Source organism: Fringilla coelebs (assembly GCF_963513975.1).
Source record: "Fringilla coelebs genome assembly, chromosome: 2".
Lineage (NCBI taxonomy): Eukaryota > Metazoa > Chordata > Aves > Passeriformes > Fringillidae > Fringilla > Fringilla coelebs.
Window position 1 is genome coordinate 22,091,432 of NC_140029.1, and position 24,871 is coordinate 22,116,302.

Genomic DNA, 24,871 nt, shown 5'->3' on the forward strand with positions numbered 1-24,871 from the left:
TTTAAAACCAGAAGATGTAACTTGATTTGAATTTTTTTCTGAGTTATGAGAAGATTTTACTTCTAACCAACATCAGCAGGAAAAAGAGCATTTAACATTTGACAGACAGTGCCTTTAGTCTGAATGTTTTATTTAACTTTGCACTGAAACACAATTGCAAGATATCACTTGCTCTGTTTACACAACCATCACATCTAAGCTGGTAGCAAGAAACATCCCAGGGCACATTGATGTATTATTCAAGTATATTAACATTTGCTTTAATTAATAGATTGACTACTGTATGAAGATAAATTAAGGGAAAATATCAGCTCTTTATTTCCAGTTAGTTAACAACAAGCTTGTCCCAAATCATGAGTGTTTCAAAATACGTTTAATTCACAGTTACTTGTGTCATGTATATTCTAGAAGAAAATTGTTGACTATACTTTAGCTCTCTAGAGCTACCCTTATTTGGTTGGCTGCTCAATCCTCTGTTTATAATGCAACTTTTCAACAGGATGAATGCATTAGCTAAGTTTTTGGTCAAAAAAAGAAAATAAGGATTGAATATTCAAATCTCTGGAAAAGTTATTAAATTTGGTTAATCATAAAGAAATCTAATCAAACCTCTGAATATTCTGGCATTTTTAATTTTAAAAATCCATTGAAAACTAAATACAAAGCTATGACTCCATCAAATTATCATCCTACCTTAAGGTTCTGTTCCCGTAACATCCCAGGTCTCCAATACCAAGATCATCAGCCATCAGTAAAATTATATTGGGCTTTGAAACACTGTGTGTTTTGATACTGTTTATGCCACACTGACAAATTATTAAAAGTAAAAGGAGCCCCATCTTCTTCCTGGTGTGTAAGAACAGGTAGAAAATATAATAAATAGATTGTTAATCTAATTTAGTCTTATTATTATGCTTTGCATAGTAAAAGAAAAAAAGAAAGACTGAATGCTTTTAGTTGGCACTTTTTTTCTTGGAAGTTTTAAAAAATATTTTCTCTCACAGTTCTTAAAAATAAAAATGCATATTTTAGTATATGGCTAATTGTTCCTTCCAGTCCTTTACACAGATGAAGCCTTTAAAAAAAGACAAACAAAGAACTAAGTACAACCTCAGAGATAATTTTGCATACACACATGCACTGTATAGCAATAAATCATAAGAGCTAACAATGCTTGGGGTTTTTTCTCTTTTTTTGTGTGTTTGTTTCCTTTTTTGTTTAGGTTTGGGTTTTTTGTTTGGGTTTTTTTTCCTCAGCTACAAATGTTGTTTGAGGAACACAGAATCTGAAATAATTAAGGACCTAAACCTCCAAAGCTCACAGCAGGAAAAAAAAAGTAATAAATTCCACTAATGAAGTCAATTACTGAATTTCTCTTCAACACTAGGGAAGAAAAACCCAGCCGAAGTTTCTGGAAAGGAATAAAAATTATGGAAAAGAGGGTGAAGAGATGCACTATGAAATTATTGTAAGGAGTGTTTAAGAAAAGTCTCTTCACAAACTTTACAAATACCAGGGTCTATAGCAAAATCAATTAAAAATATTTTATATCATATCACAATAAACAATGCCCAAGCCATATCCAATCTAAAACAGGAAGAAGGATGTATTGTACACAATACAACATACCATTAGATGGTTTTATAGTAAAAGCAGAGCATTTTCAGATGTGCATGATGTGAATGCTATTTTACCTTAATCATAACTTGTTGTATCTCTGTGTTAAACTGCACTGACCATGTCCTGGCTGAAACTGAGTGCTTCAGGCTGTAATGGACTGTGCCAGGCACACACATCAAAGAGAACAGAGACTCTTTTCTGTCTCTTAATAAGATTCCCATCTTTTCTGGATGCAGGCAGCCTTTTTAAAATGCAGGTGAGGCATGAGTCACACCTGCACTATGCATTATTCTCGAACAAGAAGTGGAAGAAACCAGAACTAAGGTAGAAATTTGTAAGTGAAAGGGTAGAAAAAGGAGGTAGAGGCAATAATTTCCAGAGAGAATGGAGATAGCTGGTCAGGAAAGAAAAATCTTGTAAATCAATGAGTTATGGTAGATAATGTAACTGGAGAGAAAATAAAGAAGTCAAAACTGAATGACCTGGTACAAAGAGACTAGACATTAAGGGAGACAGATTCATAAAGAAATGAAGTAGGTAAAATTATTTGTAGAGAATTCAAAATAGGCAGAACCAGAAGAGTTTACTCTGATGTTAATGGCAAGTATGGAAGCTGATAAGGAGCTGGAATGAGAATTGCAGGCAGAAATGAGGAGAAATGGCACAGTAATAGACTGTAAGGGATGACAGTGAACAGGAAAACAAAACTGAGGAACATAGATGAGAGAGAATGGGAATTAGGAATGTCTGGGAGGAAAGAGCTGAGGAGTTATGATTATGGTCAATGAAGAGATCTGATTAAAAAGAACCTGGGAAAATAAGATTTGGGAATAACATAAGTGAGAAGAGATCAAAATTGTAGGGATCAACCAAAACAGATTGGGACTTCTGATTCCCAAATTCATTATTGCTGTTCTCTCAGAAAGTATAGGTACAGAGAGCTTTAATTCATTTAGCATATTAGCTATTTTTTTACTGTTTAAGGTACATTTTATGGGGATTATAGTTCTGGCTTAGACTTCAGCCAGAAGCCTCTAAGAATCCAAGCCTTATCACTGCAGTATATTTTTCTCTTGTTTATCCCATGGAAAGCAATCTACTTCATTTCAGATATGGCAAAGAAATACATAAACTGTCCAAAAGAATAAATGCATTTCTGGATAGGATACATCCAATTCATTCTTCCTCAAATAACTATACTAATGAAGCTGCATAGCCCCTACTATGGTGCAGACTTGCCTTTCTTCCCTGAAAGGATAAAAAAAAGTGACTTGCTTCCCATGCATTCCAAGAGAACAATTAACATCCAAATTGACCCAAGAGGACAGGAACAAACTGCAGCCAGATCTTATGTTCCTACTCTTCTGTTCAGACTGCAGAAGTCTCAAAGGCCAATGGGCATGTTGAAAAGGGAAAATTATATGTTGGTGACATTATGTAGAGCCACTAGAGAGTTGCATGGATGCTTGCAAGACCCACAAAAGGTAGCCTGATTTAATACCTCCATATCTCATTTTGTAAATCAGCCAAAAGGTTATAGAATTTTGTCTCTGATACAATACTGCTGGATACTTCTCTACTCTGAAGGAATATCTATAGATACTCTCACACATTGAGCTATTTGCCTTCACCTGATATCATGTCCCTGAAGTGAAATCAACAAGGAAACAGGGAAAAAAACAATCCAAACAACTATGATTTCTCTGGTGTACTCCTTCTGCAGCAGATTTTCATGTGTCTTGAAAGGATGTGCACAGAAAGCAAGAAAAATCAGAGGGATGAAATTGAGTGGAACAGACAACAACAAAGAAATTCAAAGGAGCTAAAAGGGAAGGACGTGAGAAGAATGAAGCTGTGAGAATGCTGAGGGCTGTCTGTATTACACCAGGGTTTGTCCTGGTGAGAACACAGTCATGTGTAGTCCTAACAGAAAAATGATAACACAAAATCAGATTAAACTTCCAGCTAACTAATGTTTCCTCTCTGTCCAGAGACAATTCAAATGCTTAAGAAAAGATTTTTTAAAAACTGGCAAAAAATTATTTTACTAGCACAGCCTTTCAGCTTTTGGCAGTCAGCATTAAAGGCATTTTGGAGAGGAGAGCATTGTAGTGAATATCTCTCCATGGATCTTTTAACCTTCATGGATTTGTTACAGTCTATTTTTAATTTATTAACTTGTAGTTTGGTTTGGTTTCTTGGATTGAAACAATTTGATTTTAATTTTTTAGTTCTGTAACACTCTTCAGATATTCCTTCAGTAAGCATCAGCTGTGGAGAGTTTTGTGGACGCCGACATCAGCTTTGAAGGTTTATGTTTCACATTCATCTGGCATCATTTTTCCTTCTTTTTTGCATGTGGGGCATGTGGGGCAAGTTTTAACCTCTGCTTCACTTTCCCCATGATATAATAAAACTAAAAGTAGCTTCTTCCTTTCCAAGGTGGCTGATAAGTTGAGTTAAGCACTCAAGAGGTACTTAATCTCCTACAACAATAGCCACATAAGAATTTGTATTTCACATATCCTCTTTCAACCTACAATACTCAAATCATTGTATAGGAACCTACAGACATGAATACATATACACACAGATGTGTCCATATGCACATATACACATGTATGTGGGGTCATATATACATGTCCCACTTTTTCTCCGTATCTCCAAATTGCATTTTTGGGATTCTAATTCATATTTTCTATTAGCATTAAAAAACCCCATAATATAAATATGTAAGAATAAAGGAACTAAAGAAAAGCCTCAAACAGAGACAATCCACTATTTCAACAAACACTTATTTTAAGTTTTTATTTTCTTCATTAAAAAATGCCGGTCAAAGAAGTTTGGTTTTTTTGTTTTGTTTGTTTTTTTTTTCCATCAGAATAACCTACTCAAGATATGGCTGTTATAGAATTATAGAATAACCTAAGTTGGGGACCTACAAGGATCATCAAAGTCCAACTTCTGGCCCCACACAGGACATCCCCAAGAGTCACTCTATGTGCCCATGAGCATTATCCAAACACTTCCTGAACTCTGTCAGGCTTGATGCTGCGACCACGTCCTTGGGGAGCCTGCTCCAGTGCCCAAGCACCCTCTTTGTGAAGAAACTTTCTCTAATATTCAACATAAACTTTCCCTGGAACAGCTTCAGGCCATTCTCTCAAATCTTGTCACTGAAAACCAGAGAGGAGAGATCAGTGCCTGCTCCTCCTCTCACCCTCATGCGGAAGTTGTAACTGCAATGAGGTTTGCCCTCAGTCTCCCCTTCTCCAGGATGAACAAACCGAATGATCTCAGTCGCTCCTCATATGGCTTCTCCCCAAAGCCCTTCACCAGCTTTGTTGCCCTCCTCTGGACTCTCTCTAATAGTTTAATGTGTTCCTTATACTGTGGCACCCAGAACTGCCCCCAGCACTTGAGGTGAGGTTGCTCCAGTGCAGAGCAGAGCAGGACAATGCCCCCCCTGTGGACAATGCCACACGGTTGTCCCTGAACACTGCTGACTCATGTTCAACTTGCCATCAACCAGGTCCCCCAGGTCTCTTTCCTGGCACTGCTTTCCAGCCCCTCCTTCCCCAGTCTGTACATCCAGGATTGCACCATCCCAGGTGCAGAATCTGGCACCTGCCCATATTGAACTTCATATGGTTGGTGTTTGCCCTGTCCTCTAATTTGCTGAGGTCTCTACAGGGCTTCCCTGCCTTCAAAGAAGTGAGCAGCTCCTCCCAGTTAAGCATCATTGGCAAGCTTAGTTAGTATACTTTCCTGTCCTGCATTGTTTACGAAAATGTTGACGAGTACTGGGCCTACAGCAGAGCCCTGTGGAGCCCCACTAGGGACAGGTCACCAGTCACTCCATTCCCTGCAACCCCTTGCACCTGACCCATGAGCCAGCTGCTCACCCGTCACATGATGTGCTTATCCAGCTGTGTGCTGGATAATCCTCTGACTACTACAGACACATGCATCTTTACAAGAACAATTAAATGAAAGTCTTTTAAACATCTCTTCCCAACTGAATCATCTCAGCATTTTTATTAACTTTGATTAAGCAATTTATCTGCAAACTACTCTTTTAATGTAACAGAACCCTTTGAGAAAATGCTTAATATATTTTGTCCTTGAAGGTATGGTGTTTTCTGATGAAACAAGCAACATTTAAAGATATCGACCTCATTAAAAAATGCTGTGCTATACTTAAGCAGTATGCAGAAAAAAAATTACCTTGCTTAACTGAATGCTCAAACTCCAAAAATTTCTCTAAAGTCATAAAAAAATCACAATGTAAACAAACTAGAGAAAGCCCTGCCCTCCATAAGCTTCTGCAGAGAAAATTTTTCAGCTTAGTGAGAAACAATAAAAAAAGAATAAGCTTTTAAATTTTAAGAAGTGGTAAATTAATATCATGTATAAATGAATATTTTCTGGTATCAGTTTAAGATTTGATAAATTCCCTCAATTAATTCTTCTCTTACAAGTATTCTCTTACAATATTTGCTGAATCTTTGATGCAATATCACAGTTTTTCTGAAATTTTTATTATATTTCAGTATGCATCTTAACTATATATATATATATATATATATGAAAACCTGTAGTTAATTGACTAAAAGTTTTCTCATTGCAAGAAATAAATTTCACTTTATATAAGCGGGGAAAAACATTTAAACAAATAATCATGTTTCTTATGTGTGAATAATTATTGAATCTGAATTAAATAGAGGTGAAGCCACAGAGCTCTTACCAGATCTAAGTTTAGTTTAGGTATCTTTTCAAAATGGTCTCTCAAGAATTTTCTACTTTTGTCTCAACTACATTACAGAACTTAAAAGCAGTATTATTAAATAATAAACATTCTTTCTGGTAGCAAATTATAACCTGAATGGAGTAAAAAATAATTTTTTGTAATATAATGTCATTATTTTATTTGTAATAAAAATCCTATAGAATTTGATGCACATTAAAAATGTGGGTGTTAAAGTGGTAGGTGCTGCTGCCTATCTCTTGCAAAAAGCAAGCTGAGTGAACATTCAGGCAACGCAATCAAACCTCCACTCAGCACTCACCGCAACTGGCTCAGCCATAGAGGCAAGCGAGGCTCTTTTGCAAGGTTTTATTCCAGCAGAGTAACATAGTAGCTGAAGGACAAACCCGGGGAAAGAGAAAGAACCATGTGGAGCAGGGAGCTTATAAAGGGGAAGGGGCGGGGAGCGGGGCTGAGGGCTGGGCAGAGGGTCCTGGTCTCCAAGGGAGGGCGGGCGCCCACCAGGGATGCCCAGCCAGTGACAGGGGAGGGAGAAACCAGAGGAAGCTGTGACACCAAGTCCATCGGGGAAACTGGTTTTTCCCTTTAGGAGGGATGACTCTATGTAAGTAGTTATAGTTTCCAGGGCTGAGGGCTTGGGGATTGACCAAGGCGGGAGAATTCGTGGGATGCTACAAGACATATTAGAACACATACATTTTTACCCATCTACTGTTTCACAATAGTCTCTGTTAGCCAAATGCTCATTAAAAAGTTGATTTTGGTAATGGGGTCTGGTCAGCAACATAAGGAAGATCCTTGGGATAAAACAGGTAATAATCTTATTTGCCAGTTATGCACCATCCTCAGAATGAAAAATCTTTTAAAACAAAAAAAAAAAAAAAGCCAATAATGAGTAACTAATTACTAGTGACTATGTCATGTCACTTCCTGGAGACTAGATGTAAGTATCCAAACCAATTAAAAGAAATCTTTCTTACATACTTTGAGGGCTTAGCTAAACTCTGCCATTATATTTAGCTTACTTAACAGTCTTGAAAGATGTTGAGTCAGGGCTTTTTTAATGTACACAGATGTTGAGTGAAATGACTATTTTTGACAATGCCTTCTTCAAGAGTGTCAAATGGACATGCAGAAGAACTTATGTGCCTTAAATTTTGCACTTCAGAGTTTTGCAAGCAGATAAGGACTGCAAAACTCTGTAAAGGACTGTAAAACTCTGTAAAGGACTGTAAAGATTGTGACTCTTACACATCAAATTAACAGTTTGGTTACATCCATTTGAACTGGACAACATAGAAACCACAGCTTCATCTCACTGACTGGTTACAAGCTCTTCACCTTTGCCTAACTGCAGCCAAACTAGTCTCCTTTGACTTTCCATTCATATTCATTGAAGTGTCTAAAAAAATTTAAACAGAAGTTCTAATTACAAGTAGCATTGGATTAAAACACTCAACTTCACCAACACACTGCCTTTACAGGGATAGTGCACAGGCTGGAATCTGTGATCTGAAGGTTGGAATTTAAGTCCTGCTCTAAGTCATTGACAGGACAGTATCACAACCAACCAATTAAAACAGAATTTTATTTTCCTTTAATTTGAAAGCAGATTCTAAACCCTTTTCACTGAAATGGCAGCCTTTGAATGTCTATCAGAGGAAAATATGAAACCAAACAGAAAAAGAAAACAAAACAATAACTCAAACAACCCCAACCAAATTCACCTCTCTCCCCTGAATTATTTAATGGAATCCTCTGGAGTCTGTCAATATCAAAGCTTTGGATTTTTTAACACCATATTCCTCTGCCTACAATCACTTTACTAGACAGAATGATTTACCAGAGAAAATTGCAGGGAAATGGCCAGTTAATTTTCTTTGCTACATAAGGCTAGCAAGTAGCACATCAACAAAATGACCCAATATGTTATGCTATTTCCAAAATAATGCTTCATTTAAAGAAAAAAGGCATTTGAATTAGTTTGTTCTCAAAGAGTTATTATTTTTATACCAGTTCTATTCTTATTTATACTTTCATTATGATAACACTTAAGGGCTCTCAATATTGCTGATGGTACCAAAAAGAAAAAATAAGACAAGGCTAAATTCAACCAATAGTGATTTTACCCATGTAGAACTTAAGTACCTGTATAAGTGCCCACAGCAAATAGATACTCATGGTGCAAAGCATGAGTGAAAATCCCCGTGAATTTATTCATCTTCAAGTAAGGCATTTAGTCTGAGCTAATTACCTAAGCTTTCTTTTTAATCAGTAGGAAGATACAGGCATCTTAAGAGTTTTTTCTTAAGACGGGTAGAAAGAAATTTTGGAAGGAATGCTCATGACCTCTTTCGACAGACTAGAAAGACTTAAGACCTAGTTTAGACTAGATTTATACAAAAGTAATAATCACATGACGTAAATTCCACCCTGTTGATGGGTTGTCTGTATGCTCTCAGCATGAAATATGGAAAAAATCCCTTTTTGTAATAAACAAACATGAAGATTTCAATTAGTATGATGTACTCTATCAATCTTACTGGTGTAACAATTTCTTATTCTATGAGCAGTAATTCCTACTAGAAATCTAAGAACTGGGGAGAATTCCTCAGGTGTATCAGTAGCGAAATTTTCATCCAAGGGATTAATTTAAGTATTTTTCCTTTCCAGACTGTATAGCAATATGATGAATATTCCATCTTAAATATTTTATTCTTTCATTGCTCTTAAACAAAAGAGACAAGAGTGATCAATCCAACAGCAATGATTATTTTATATAAATATTGGTAATTCTCCAACTGAAGTCAGCTATAGCCAGCATGTGTTTAGGTTGCTGTCACAAATCTGATTGGAAAAATAAACTTTATTTTGACACAGTTCTAAAAGAACAGAATTTATTCAAGCAGGATATCAAGAAGCTCTTGTCAGAGGTGACCAGACAACACTCTGTGAGCTCAGCCCAACTACTCCCTGCCTACTATCCTACAAGCGACACACACAAGGCAACCAAAAAAGCCTGGGACTCGCCAGTCATCACTAGATCCTGTTACTTTCCTTTATGAGGTCCTTGTCACAGAAGAAAAACCACTTCAGTTCCTGATACATGGTAAGAAAAAGTCTGTTACTTTCCATGGGCAGTGTTCAGCAAGTCACACAGACGTTGAACATTATGGTCATGACACCACCCACATGTACAAGGATCTTCCATGTTCTCCTGACACCCATCACACCATGAGAAATTCATTCATTCCAATCATAGAATAGGCATGCAAATGTTTGTCCTGTCACATAAGAGGTAGAAGAAGAGGAGGAAGGTTGTTTTGACAGTGGAGGGGCACTCCAGGGGATGCCTCTTTGAGGACAGACCAGGAGATGCTCTGTGCTGAACATAATCAGTTCCAGCCAGCTCTGCAATGGACCCACTGCTGATCACAAGTGAGCCCTTAGGGAAACATATTTAAGAAAGGACAAAAATATAGGGGCAGGGGGGAGAGGAACAGAGAGAGAAGGCTGTGAGGAGTAGTGGGAGAGGAGGAAGAAGAAAGAACAAAAAGACCAGAGCAGTAGGAAGTGTCTCACACTGGATCAGGAACGTGCCCAAAGGCACTGTGGTCTGTGAAGCAACAACAAGTATAAGGAAGTATATGCAACAAGTAGCATAAGGAAACTGCCAAGCACTGACCACAGCCTGATGTGCCACCCAGTGCCTCCCTGAAGGGACTGTGCAAAACCTGCAGCAGTAACACAAGAGGACATGTCTGGAGTGAAGGTGTGGAGACTAGCAAAGTGAAAGAGAAGAATCTGAAGCTGAACCTGAGAGAGTGGGAAGAAAACTGTTTTTCCTGTAAAATTAAATGTTTGTCCTTTTTTTGTTTTGTTTTGTTTCCCAATACTCCAAGTAATTAAATATTTATGCTACCTATCAATAAATTAACTCGTATTCCCCAAGTGGTTTTGCCTATTGCAGGCAATAGGCAGGAAATGTCTTCATTTCACCACCAGTTTTTTACTTGCATTCCTACTAATTTTTCCCCATATCCCTGGGGAAGGAAGGCAGGGAGTGAGCAGCTGTGTGAGTTCTTGGCTGTTAGCCAGGGCCAACCCACCACATTTAAAATGAAAAGGAATAAATTAATCCAATGGCAAATTACTTTCATTGATTACCAGGAGCCAAAAATTTCTTTGCTGTTACTGAAACCATCAAGATCTAAAAGTGAACTTTTTACCAGGGAGAGAAACGGCAAAGCTTATTATGAAAAAAAACCCCAAAACTTGAGACCAACTGACATATGATGTTGCTGCTATAAGCAGGAGGCTCACAGGACATAAACAAACATCTCCTTCCTCTTAATTTGCATGGGTAAGAGACATTAAAAATAGACAAGTAGTAGCTTATTAAAGACCAAGCTCCTTCCCTACAGTTTCTAAAACCGGAAAATCTGGTTTATGTTACTTTTGTGCTACAACTAATATTCATGGAATGTTGTCCTCATTCTGCAAATAGTTATGAATAAATTGTTTGGAATGTTTTTTGACAAAAGTCATTCTAGCAGGAAAAAAAAGTGGGTTTAAACAAAAAAAAAAGTATTTTCTTTTTTAAATGAGGCAATTTGAAAAAGAAATTACTCTCCCTTGCTTTAAAACATGAAAAATATCCTGTTTAGCACTTACAAGGAGAAAGCAAACCACAAACCACTTTTTTTGTTCTTTTAGGCTGGGAGATATTTTTATTGCATTATTTTGACTTGAGTTAAAAGATTAACTCTTAAATTACCCAATTTTTAGCACCTAATACAAAATTAAAATATAGATAATAGCTTTATCCATTCACCATTTCTATTTTCCCCTCAAATAACATCATAAAAAAAGAGCTTTAGAAAAGAGGAGAGGAGTAAGATAGTAAGTAATTTTCTAACTACCTTTAATCACGAGGTACTCCACTAGCATTATTCACTAAACATAAAAGTATGAAACGGTTTAAAAGTAAAATACAATCATTGCAAAACAAAATTTAAAACAATACGTAAGGATCATGAAATTAGGAAGTCTTACAAACCAGGAAAATGTTTACCCTAGAAAGAACATTTATACAATTAAGAAAAGAAGGATGATGAGCTGCATAGTGGTTATATAGCAGTCTGATTGCAAGCTACATAGATCAGTCTGCTAAAAAATGTGGCAGACAAAAGGCAAAGACATTTACAAAACAAGACATATACACATTAACCAAATCTGCATCCCAATTCCAATGATTTGATCATTTACTGATTTCAATAATTCTACAACAGAACTACTGACATTCCCATCAATAAAAAAAAAAAGTATATACTTAGCTTGGCAAAATATCTGAGGGATAGACTTTAAACATCATAGGATTAAGTAAAAAAATAAAAATAATGTCTTAAAATGAAGGATACCACAGCAGCAAATAATTCTAAGACAAAAAATATGTCTACAATACAAGAAGAGGCTAAGTGGATTCTTGGAGACAGACAGAAAATAAAAATACCTGAATAAACTGTAGAAATGCAAATATTGTATTACAGCAATACAGGAAAAGCAGCAATTTAAGTCAGAGGTATCTGGGTTTGTTCTGCCCTGTGTAAATAGGAAACTCTTGCTCCTTCTCTTCCTTCCTCCCCTTCTTCTTCTCTAGTAATTTACTCCTTGCTTACATAGGAACTCCATGATACTTGTAAATTCTTGCTGTTAAAAAAGCAAGAACAGCATTTTTTTTGCCTCAGCTTTAGGAGGCAAAATCCAACATGACAAAATGAAAATTATCCGTATCTCGAAACTATAGGAATTTATTTCAGTTTCACCTTATTTTGAACATTTTAAGATCATAAATAAACTAAAAGGTATTCAGAAAAGGCATTTTTCTATTTTCTTATGGCACACCTTTTCTTGTGGTACACCAGCATTAGCTTTTCCATTAACATTTGAAAGTTTCTGAGTAATAGCTCCAGGGGTCTCATTATCTTTTGGCTTGGTCTAGAGCATGCTGCCAGTATTTCTGAAGCAAATAATGTGCTTTCCAACTGTATGACAATGTTTTTAAATAAGTTCTTGAGAAAAGATGTTTTCCTTTGCTTTGTGCCTTAAGGTACAACACAACCGTATGTTTTTAAAGGATCGATTCTGTTCATCAATGAGAAAGAATGTATCAATTCCTCTGTCCAAAATGCCTTTCTTCAGGACAATCCATTACTGCTATTATTAGACAGCTGCTATACTAGAGAACATACCCAGTTGTCTATTACAACAATAGAGGACCTGGACATGTGATGCTAAGAGTTACTCTTGTAAGTGACTAACTCATGTCAATATCTTCTAGTTTTCTTCATCATAATAGCAGTTCTGTCAGCAGTGCAGTGCAAAACATAAACAATAACAGAGAAAAACAGATCTGTTTGAGATCTGTACCCTAAGATTTCCTTGTAAGTACGGCTAGTCATCTGATTCTTTAGCACGATAGACAAAAAGAAGAGGCCATTTTGGCACCAAATTTGAAATGCTGGTCCACGATGCAAAAAAATCCAAAATCAGTGTCATTGCACACTGAAGCTGTTCAAACTTGTGTGTTCAAAGCCTAGAGTGCCACAGTCACAATTCTTGTTAAGCATGTCTTAAAAAGCCATCTCAATTGTCCTGCAGTCCTGCTCTCAACTTTTCACCTAAACTACTTTTATTTATTTCATTTATCCTCATCCCCAAACTTCTGCTCATACAATCAAGAAGCCACCCCACAAAGTCTTCTGCAATCCTTATCTTTCTAAACCCTGCTCTACCCTATTTCAAATCCATTCTTACTCAAGAATCCCGTATCAGTGTGCCATTGATGTAAACTGAGGCTAAATACCTTTCAGATGCAGTGGCTTGACTCCGATTCTCCTTGCCCAGGTGCTGCTATTGTCACTGCCTCTCTAGCACTAGTCACTGCTCTCAGTGCTGCCCTGCCTCGCTGCCTGCCTCCTCCATGACTTCCCTCAACACGGGCTCTTCCACGGGTCAGCAGCACACAGTGCTCCCTACTGGCAACTGGGGCTCTCCTCTGTGTTAGCACAGCCTCAGCTGTTGGACTGACGGGGCTTTAACACAGATTTACTAAAATCCACCTACACAGCATCCTCAGGGCAAAAGCAAAATACATGTTTGTGAGAAAACAGGATGTATGGAATACATATTATTAATAAGTCATTACAAAACTGCATAGCAAGCAATATGTATGGTCAGATTCCGTTCCAACGTGTTTTGGTCATATAGGCTTCTCTTTCATCTTCCTTCATCTTGTCCCAGTATGGCTGCTCAAATGTAATTTTTTTGTTTAAGCCTGGCAGATACAACCTATCCAGAGTGATGAATTTTTCTTACATTTTCCCTTTGTCTGTTACTCTTTGCCATTCTCCTCTATCTCAGAGATTTCTCCTACAGATAGTCTCCCCTCAATAGCTGTGTTTACTTCCAGTTTGCAAGTTGAATGTGTACGAGGTTACAAAGGAAAAGATTAGATTCATTTAATATCCCTTTAAAAGTTATTTCCACCTTTGAACTGAATGGACTTTTTCAGATTACATACACTGCACATGAACCAGTCACTTCAAAACTACAAGCTTATTTCAGAACCTACCCCCCTCTAAAACTATTTAACAATTCATTTCCATTTGATCCTTGAAACAGACTCCATAATCAAAATTACATACACTTTCAACATTACTTTTTAAACAACCAGAGCTTAAGTGCTAAGAAAAAAACTGCTGTGGCACAGCTGGAAAATATTCTAATTCATAAAGACCCTGCTTTCTATTTTCTTCAAAATGCTTTCACAATTAAAGTAATGCTTATACTCTTTATAATCTGTTCAAAGCAGGGAATGTTCTACTCCTTTGCAATACCTGATAACAAAGTGCATTCTGTTACAACACAACTGTCCACTATATTTGATTGTATCTTATAGACATGAGTGTATGGTTTCAGCAATCTCTTCTTCATTGTAAAAAAAAATACATATATTGTATTAAGTTAATGCAGGCAAGACAATATTGAATATGTTATTATTTCTCATAATTGCTAACTTCCTGCCATGAAGAATTTCTTTGAGCTGTAAAAGAATATGAACTCTAACTACACACTGCCCCAATATTTACAATAAAAACTATATATAAGTGACTGACTTTGGGGCAGAAAGGGTGTTTTACCTTGCAGCACGGAATTGTTTCAGTTTTTGCCTCTCCCATGCAAACAAGATGGCTGCACACTTATCAGTATATGGGTACAAAGTCCAGTCATGTGAGGTGAAACAGAAGAGTGGAGGGGAAGAAGGACAACGCTGAAAAAGATAATTTATACAAGACTGACAGGATTTCTTGACAGGACACTGCCTCACTAGTATGAAACAATTTCAGCATATTCTCATAATGGATATATAGATATGCCTAACCAAGATGCTCCTTTTAGTTTGTTACTAAAGATGTCCTGTTAGACTTTTTCATGAATTTCCACAGCATTTTTGGAAAACAAGGGCTATGCCAGAATCTCAAGTACATTTCTGCCTTCTGTACACATGGGAAGCATTCCTACAGAATATCTACATAGCAATTTTATACAAACTACACTGAAACACCTTTTAGAATATAATTTCAGATCAGTGTTTTTCAAACTTTTCCACTGGAGGCACAGAACACTTTGAGATTCACTTTTTATAAATACCATACACTATAGCCTGTCCTGGTTTCTTTAATGTGCTCCCAGAAAATGACTGCTTCCATAAAGCCCAAGGACCCTAAAATGAAAAATCATTCATTAAGCTTCAAAAAGTCCTAGCTAGTTGACATATTACCTTCCTTCTTAGCTATTGTCCCCCTCATCCCAATTTATGTATTTGTCACAAGGAAATTTGATCAGGAAGAGAAAGATGGATGTCCAAAGATTTGTGACAACTACTGCTGATGAAACTTAACAGAATCCAAGCCTTACAACCCAAGTATGAAATTTTACTTTTCTTCCAGGCAAAACCTAAGAGCTCACAATGTCTGAGAAATCAAATTGAACCAAGATTTTTGAAGAGCTGCGTAAATGCAAAGTTCAAATTACATTTTTCTGTGGTTCAGGAAATCAGTACAGCTTGTCCTGAGCTTTCCTCTGCATTTTCCTCTATTTTAAAGTAACATTCCACTTTAACAACTTTGAAAGAATTTAAAATTACCAACCTTTTCACTATCTCAAATGCTGATAGGAAATGCTAGTCCTATCTTAAGCCTCTGAAAAACTGCACTATTTTCTTGCATTTATTCAAAGCTTTAGTAAGTGAATATAAAAACCATTTTTAAAAAATCTTGTCAATCTCTCTAAAATAAATAGCCAATTACTTTTTAATCCCTTTGATTAATTATATTTTTACATTAATAATATTTTAGAAGGTATTAAAAAAACCCTGTATGTGGACAAAAGAAGCAGTACTAGAGATACAAGACATGAGAAGCAACATCCACTGACAAAACACATTTCTTACATACACACACTGCAACTTTTAAATGCATAATAATAACTACTTACAGTAAATTTTGTTACAACAAATTATTATTGACATTCATTCAAAATCTTATGATTATGTAAATCAGAAGTAATGATAAAACATGGATATTTATGACAAAATATAGATAAAATTAATGAAAATTGTCTATGCAAATTAGCGTAATAATTTAAGGCATTTGATATGGAAAACCAAAATGTGGTGTATAAAGATCTATTCATTCCAACTATAACAGTATGCAAAAAAATTACAGCGAGGCAATGAGTGTAAAAATAAACATCCTCTCATATCTGAGTACTGAATGAAGACTGAATAGAGAGGGTTGGTTTGTTTGTTTGTTTGGGTTTTTTTCCCATGTTTGATTAAACATCACTAAAGAGTGCTAAAGTGACAATTACTAGCTGACTTCAAAGCTTAAGCAGGAGTGAAAACTGAAATGCCAACAGGGGAGGTTGCATTTAGGCATGGCCAATAGAGTACTACATCACCCAGTACTGTATTCTCCATTACTTACTTACTTAATGGATTATATTCTCCATTTTGGCCAACAGGTATTCTTGTGTTTGGGTTTCTTTTTCCACACAGAAACACAGAATCAGACATTGTGGAAGGGGCTAACAGTGGGCCCCTTCCCCCTGTTAGCTAAAGGAGTGAGAAGAAGCTGAGAAGCAAGAAGAAGCTGATAAGGAGCTCTCTCCAAGGCTGTAACCAAGGAGACCAAGAGAAGTGAGGAATTGAAGAAAGATAAGAACTTTGCAGCTGGACAAAGTATTTTTAGAAAGTTAGTTGAAGTCACTGTAGTTTTTCACCAATAGCATTAGGTTGATTTATTGTGGCCAAAAGTTAGGGTAGAGGAAGCATAAACAATTGGAAAGTGTATAAAAGGTCAGCCATGTTCAACAAAGAGTTGCCATCTGAGACTGCTTGTGGTCTCTGCTTTGTGTCGTGACCACCTTGACAGTGACAAGACATGAACAAAGAGTCCACTTTTTTTCTTTCATAATATGTTAGAAACATTATTTTTTAAGATACTTTGGACTTTTGGTAACAAGTTGGGAGTCAGTATCTACCAATTTATTTATGAATGTTCATATATATAAAAGAGCTCAATTAACTGAACTGGTAAAGGAAATTATGGTTTTAATTAGTGTTTGGGATGAAAAGGAGGAAGAAGAATGCATGACTCAATTTCCACTGGCATTTAGTGGTAAGGCAGAGCTGCACCAAGTCAGACCCTTTGTTTCAGTTCATCAAAACGTCTCTGCCAAAGTTTCAGAAGTTTAAGAACCAACTTTACCATACTACTAAATGTTCATCTACCATGTACGGTCTTGGTAAAAACAAAACATGATACACTGCTATCTCAGCCTGCCTGGATGTTGGTGCACGTGTAAATGCTTCTGCTTCCACAAAATCTGCTAGTACAAACTTGAATTTTATTTAGAGTCAAATGAAACATAGCAGCAACAGAGCTACGATCAAACAAAGGGTATTTGTTAACTTCTCTTAACATAATGAAACCCAAGATATATAGCTAATTTCAAAGGATATTTTTGAAAGACACTTACTCAGAATTTAAAGATAACAGTTTTGGTGTTCTAGGGACTATGTACAAATTGGATTATTGGATTCTAGAGAACATTAAAAAACTTTCAGAGAGAAAAGATGCTTAAACTTCATTCTTCAGTCCAAAAAAACATTGGCAAGTTTCTCTCTGAAAATTGTGTAGTCATGTCGGTATCTTGATAGGAAGTCATTACAGGAACTTGTGAAATCTGTGAATTGCGGAGGACTTTATACAGGTCTAAGGAAGTCCCAAAAGCTTTTGTACATAGAACTCTATGACACTGTCTAAAGGTTTTGGTCTAAAGGTTTTTATAATGGTTGTGATTAACTTTTGTTAAGACCTACACATGGGAGTTTAGCTGGAAGAACGTGTTGGCTATGCCTTGCAAGAAAAAAGATTCAGGTTTTATAGCTGCTATAACCATAGTTTCTAACTATCAAATAATACAGGTCCTAAGCTAATGCAAGTCATAAACAGAACAAGAACATGATTTTAAACAAAGATGGGCTTAAATAGGTAGGAAAAATATTTTTCATTTGATCTACAAGATAATTTTTTTTTTCTGGATGTGATGAAGTCAGAAAAAGCATACAGATATTCACACCCCCACACTTTATCAGGTCCTTCAAGATCTTCAACAATCATCCAAACACTGAAAAATTGAAATCAGGCAGGGTTTTACTTTATTTCTACCAGCTTCAGAAAGTTTACCTAGTTGATGCCTGGTGACAAGAATGCAACACCTAGAGTGAAGCTCTATGCCCCCTGAAGCTTGTAGGCTTTTCTTCATGATTTGCAACTCCAAAATATACCCTAACTATGCCCCATTTCATGACTACAACAAAAGCTTAGTTTTGGCATGGCACATTAGGATATATTCCCATCTTAATATTAAAAGTCTTGCTAATAGCTTTTGGAAAATTGTATTAGTCTAATTTTTCCAGATGAGAGCATAACTATTAGCATAAAAAGGAAAAGTCAGTGAAAAACAGATTATGAAGCTAGGCTGTCAAACACAGTCATTAATATAATACTTATTCCCTTCTGCTTGTAGCAGTCACTGGTCTAAATGACACATACAACATTTCTGAAACAAGGATACAACAATTCATTCTGTAGCACAGATTCTTGCAGATATCTGCCTCATTAGGCTTGCAAGATAGTAGTTTTTCATACTTAAAAATGCATAAAGAGATTTTGAACTGTATGAAGAGGTGATAAGCTCTTAATGGGCTAGAGATACTGCCCCTGATCTCTTTCACTGAAGCATGATACTGACTCCTTTTAATTAGTGAAACTACATATAGAAGTGAACCATAAAGAAAATTTTGAATGGGACAAACAGCAACAAAAGTTTTGAGCTTTTGCCTTGGCACAACATGGGGAACAACCTGACTAATCAGCAGTAAAAACCAAACTAAGGCAAAGACAGTAATTCAGCTCTTATGTTAATTCAAAGATATTGATCTATCTGGGACTAAGAAGGCAAAAAATTACTTTCTATTTATCATTTATAAACCCCACAGCTACGGTAAATGTACTTGTGTGGTGGACTTCTCTAAGGATACATGCTAAATGTATCTAAGATGCTGAAGAGTAATCAAAATAGTAAAAGCTTCAGAAAGCATAACTTACAACAATAGAATAAATAAATAAAATTTGTAAAATAAAAAAAAGAAGAGTAGAGGGAAAACACAGGATATGCTAGCAAAGCAAAAGATTCACTGAAAGATTCAGAAAATTTTAAGCATAATGTCTGGACAGATATTTTAAGCCTATACAATTCTATTGCAGAGAATTCATCCAGACCTTGAACTTCTCTTGTGGTCTTACCTATATGTAAGTATATGAAATGGAAATATAGGACTCTTTCAAACCTGCAGTGTCAGAGTAACCAATCATTCATCTCACAGAACTCAAGGTGAAATGTTTGAGATTACCTGGTTAAGTGGAGATAGCTGTCTTAGTAAAAAAAAGTCAGAGCCTGATTGGCTTGCCAACACTTGAACTTCATTGCATTCTTCTAGGTATCCCTAATATCTAACCATCTAACCGTATTAGTACTTACAAATGGTGTTCCCTGTTTTATAAATGTTTAATGAAAACAAGTGTCTGTTACTGGTCTTTTACAAAAAACCTTTCAATTGAAAGTCTAAAATAAGAAATACAGCTACATCATTTCCTCATCTGCTTTGTTACAATACACAGAACCTAATTCCTTAAGATAGGTAAATATAAGCTGAACTTAAAGTAGGTGGACAGCCTAGTGATGGAACTATTTTCTCACCCAAAAATTATTCAGTGCCTTACATGGTAGTGGTAACAAAGCCTACTTCCCACTGCCTGCCCACAAGAGCATGTTCTGAGGTATACTACCTGTATGTTTGTGTCTGTACAAGGGAGAAGGAAAACAGGGCAGTAGCTTCTGGGGCAAGAAAATACAAAGAAATTGAATCATTACTTGGTTGCGAGGTCCCAACACTAACTCTGGCAGGCAAGGAAAAGTCCCAATTCCCACAGTAAGGAGCAGCTAGGATGTTTAATACAACTCTGCTGCAATGGGGGAGAAGCTGGCTAACTCTGCTTGGCACTGCCCCTTGTCCTCTCTGCACCATTTCTGCTTCCTGATCAGAGCTGCTATTTTTTATACATATCAGTACAGTACTATTGTTTTTCTGCCTAGATAATTCTAGAAGCTGAGAACCACTGCAAAGAAAGAAAGGTCACAGTACTTTATGATAGCTGGCCTCCAGCTGCCTCCCTACACTTCCCAGGCTGTCAGCATGTTCTTCCTGATCATGCAGCCACTCTGGGCTGAGTGTCAGCCAGTTCATTTATTTCTACTCAACTCTTCCAGATAGATGCAAACTTTTAAGAGAACACACAGTAGGCACAATGTCTGAGCTCTGGAGATTCAACTCCCCAGCTTGTTGCATCCCAAAAAGGGAACATGCATATAAAACCTGAACACGAAGCAGCATTACAGATGAGTGTCTTAGAGACCTTGTGACCCTGAGAATCACAATTCCTTCTCTCTCTTCTCCATCTGAAGATATAATTACCACAGCCTTTGAAAAGTTTGAGTTTCTGAACCCAAGACTGAAAGGAACCACTGGAAGGATGACTGCATTCAGTTTCACCTTTACTGCCTGCAGCAAGTTGTAGATGACCTGTTCAGAGAGGTTCACAGAATGTGCATTCCACATGACAGTAGAAACACAAAACTTTTTATCTCTAATAATCTGTAACAATCAAACTGTAGTAAAATGAACAAAAAAGCAATTAAATCCACATGCAGACAAGACATAAAACCAAGTTCATAACAAGTATTTTAGGTTCCAGTAACAATGGGAAGTTAGATAAACAAATGACAGTTATACCATGACAAGAAAGTTACAGCAAACCCATATCACAGGAAAAATTAAGCAGGATACAATACTTCATATCACATCTGGGGATGCAATCCCTTCTGTTCTAATCTTCCTGATAGTTTAAGGCTAAGCAGGACCCAGCCATTAGGCACTTCAGGATTTTCATTACAATGACACTGCTAATTACCTCAACAGTTTGCCTGTGCACAGCCAATATTTTATTAGAAGACCAAAAAGTATGTCAACAAGCTAAATCACAATACATAAAAGAGAATAAATGGTTCTCAGTGACCTAAACAAAAGCAATAATGGCCCAAAAGCATATTAAAGCTTCCTTTCCCAGCTTCAGAGACTTTGTTCTGTTGTACAATCCCACCAATAAATACAGCAATTGACATCTAAAAATGAACGTTTCTATACTGCATCTAAATTTACTGAGATGAACACATGTGAGCAACACGTATTTTCACTTCATTCTCCTGCAGCGTATCACATCATCTTCCTTGCCTTTGTAACTGGTTGCCAATATCAAAATCTAAAAAACACAGGGCTCTCCTATCCCTGCTTGCTTGGCTGAGAGAAGACACATGTGATTGATTAAAAGAGTATATACACACTTTTAACTTATGTAATCAATAAAACATGACCTAGATCAGGAGTCCCATGGTACTATTTAATTGCTTTAAGACATATGGTCATCTTCCATTTTGTACTTATAAAAACATGAACTGAATCAGTACAATTCACCTAATTCATAATCTTAAGGTGAAAAGCTTATGTTTGGTGATATCCAGCACTGAGAGGGGTTTCATTTCCTGAAAGCTTATAGGCTTAACTATAGCAACTGTTGAGAATCTCAGCTGATACCTGAATTTACATTTAAATCTAAATAATTCCAAGTAATTTGTTACTAATAGTGGGTTTAACAGCTGTTTATGTAAATCATTATGAAAGTTTTTAAATTACTGGATTTATTCAAGTATTTAGATTATTTTTTTAATATTCAAACCAAAACAGATTATAATCTGTTTATCCTCTTTGTCAAGGTGCCTGCAGAAAAAGAAAAATAAAGTCAGTCATTTCTGTGTGAAATACATAGTGCACGGTGCTCCTATGAATGGCATAAAAAACAGGTAAGTGAATCGGTGCTTCGAGCACAACATGAAATAGTGAAATAGGAAACTGCAATTATTGAATCAAATAATAGATTTGATAATCAAATGTATTACCTATGAAAATACTTAAGCATATTCTGAGCTTTTACTCGCCAGGAAAGAACTCAGTCACATAAATCTCAGTGAGGTACAAAACTTCCAGCCTCAAAGTAAAGAAAACTCAAACAAATATAGAAGCTAAAAAAAGTTAAGAGGACCTAATACATAAAACATTGCGTTGCATACTTAATAACCACACAGCACCTGAGTATTTTCACTTTATCTCACATTCAATAACAATAAAACCAACGAGATTTTAACATATTATTACAAAACCAGAGAAAACAGATTTGTTTGGCATTCAGTACAGCTACCTACAGGCAGTTAATTTACAGGTTTAAAACCTGTTTAAAAACCTGGACATCCAGATATATATGTACCTTACAACACCATATATCCTTACAGATATATATATGTACCTCACAGATATATATATATGTACCTTACAACACCATATATCTGTTCTGGTGTATGCCCAGATAGCACTAATTTTTTAAACAAACATGAAGCTAAAATTGTGTTCTTCAGACTTTCCAGGATTCAAGTCCAGGTACAGAATTACATCTTAATTATTACGTCCAAGTTCATTCTTCTCAATAGGCATACATCAGGTTTGTAGGAATATAATTAATTATTGGTGTTCATAATTACTGTACCTCAACTACAATATGCTTCCCACAATTCTAAAGTTACTGAAATCCTTATAACTCAAAGCCAGCTTCAAATAAGTAATAAAAAATAGTAGCAAACAAAAATAAATCAATTCCACAATTCTTAATATCAAATTCTCAAAATCAAATTTCCACTCCCTTTGAAGAAAAAAAATAACCCGACAACAAAACCAAACATACTGGTGAGTCATTAGATACAGATATTTAAGACAGCTCAAACAAAACTTAGATCAGCACAATTTATCACTTATGTATCTAGAAAATTATGCTCCACCATGTTGCTTGGACTTTTACTTCATTTTATTCTGTTAGTAAAAAGACTTAATCACACAGAATAAACCTAAACAGTTTTCTATCTTGGGAAGATTTTCTTGTGTTTGAACACAGCTTTGAAGAATCAAGTAAGCTAACATCACACTGATTATCACTGATGAGCCAGAGCAAAGCAAAGCAAATTGAGGTCATCAGCCTGTCAGCAATGTGACAGTCTTGAAACGTGTACCATAGGATTTGTAACCCAGACCATTTAACCCTAAAAGTGTTCAGCTTCTGTATCACACTTTAATTTTGTGGGCTACTTTCACATAGATTGCCTATCACTTATTTCTACTTTAAGTACTCAAAAGTTTTGCAAAACCCTTGGTTTCTCAAACTGGGAATTTACATGCTAAAAACAGTGATATTTCCCCCTTTTTAGGAGCTAGAAGCAATGGAAGTTATGATCAAATACTTTTTTCTAATAAGAACAATAAATCAAGCTAACAAGAAAAAGCTACATCTGTTGAGTAACAAATAAAGGTTTTACACCCTCACCATACATACAATTAAAAACCAGATTTTTAGAATATTTGCTAATTAGAAAGTTAATAAATCTACCTCAGGTGGTACCACGGTCATACAACATCATGCATCTTTAAATATTTGTCTCTTACAGCAGAATCACATTCTTTCTTAGACAGCACAACACTACCATTATAACTATTGAAATTATTCTTTTTCAATTCCCTTTAAGAGGTTAACACCTTTTTTGACCTACTGTATTTATGATTTTACCCCTATTGATTCTAGCTATGCTCCCACCTAAGTGTGCTACAAAAGAAACTGTAAATGTTTGCTGGAAACAAAACTGGAATATTGACTTGTTGCACAGTGCTTATTGCAGAAACAAAAGAGCCATGGGCATTTTTAATACTCATATATTGTAAGGTTACAAGAAAAACCCCTCAAAGCTCAGGAGCCATTTTCTTAAATCTACACAGGAACCAATTTCACGACTATGCACAGAATTTTTAAAAGACATTGAAGGTACTGCACACAATCCTTTTCCTAGCCTACACAGACAGGGCCTAAGCAGCATTATCATTACAGAATGAGACAAGATAAAAAAGAGAAAACCAACCCAAAACTCAAAAAATGTTGTTTCAAAGTCAAGTTTTATTATTCAAAAGGTACAAGTAAAGGCCAAGGATGTTTTATTTGTCTTATTTCACAAATAGGAGAAGGTGTCAGGAGAATTCTGTGTCTACATTTCACATAAATGTAGGGTGAACGTACTTGCAAGGGATAGTTTTTGGGGCTAGGTAAGATGCTTAACAAGACTAAAATAAAATTTAAATATAGCTATGTGACACCTACAGTTAAGGCTTTAAAAGCCCTCACTAACTTGCTAAAATGGTGAAACATTGCCAATTCAAATGAAGGCACCGTTAGGAAAAAGGAATTGCTGCAAGGCCTACCTACAAATGAGACAGGACTCCCCCTACACGAAGCTGCAACTAACCACTGTCCTCACACAGAACGGCATAGCAGTACACATCTTTAAGCCAGTATGTCACCTTGGGAGCCTGACACAGCTCTTTTCATGTTTGCCTCTGCAACTGGTGCTTCAGCGATCTTGATACCCAGCGGAGAGTTACCTGCATGAAAAAATACAAAAGGGAAAACTGATGAGGTAGGTGCCCTCTTTCCCTCCCAGCTGCCCAGCAAAAATCAGATGATGTGCCCATGCAGGAAGATTTTGTTTCAACTTGAGAACAGTCTTGTTTCTTGAACTTCAGAACTTCTTGAATGTTTCAGAAAGAAACATACAACACCCAAACCAGCATTCAATTAACCATTCTTGCAC

At 36.3% G+C, this 24,871-nt stretch overlaps 1 protein-coding gene across 1 annotated transcript in view; it reads right to left on the minus strand.

Annotated features, from left to right (window-relative positions):
- The window catches only part of STS (steroid sulfatase), a gene marked incomplete at both ends in the record, with an annotated part of 105,829 nt that overhangs the window by 80,339 nt on the left and 619 nt on the right, over positions 1–24,871 (minus strand). Inside the window, 2 exons of the mRNA XM_084200987.1 lie at positions 694–846; positions 24,616–24,662. Coding sequence (XP_084057113.1) covers positions 694–846; positions 24,616–24,662 — 200 coding nt within the window. The remainder of the gene's footprint in view (positions 1–693; positions 847–24,615; positions 24,663–24,871) is intronic.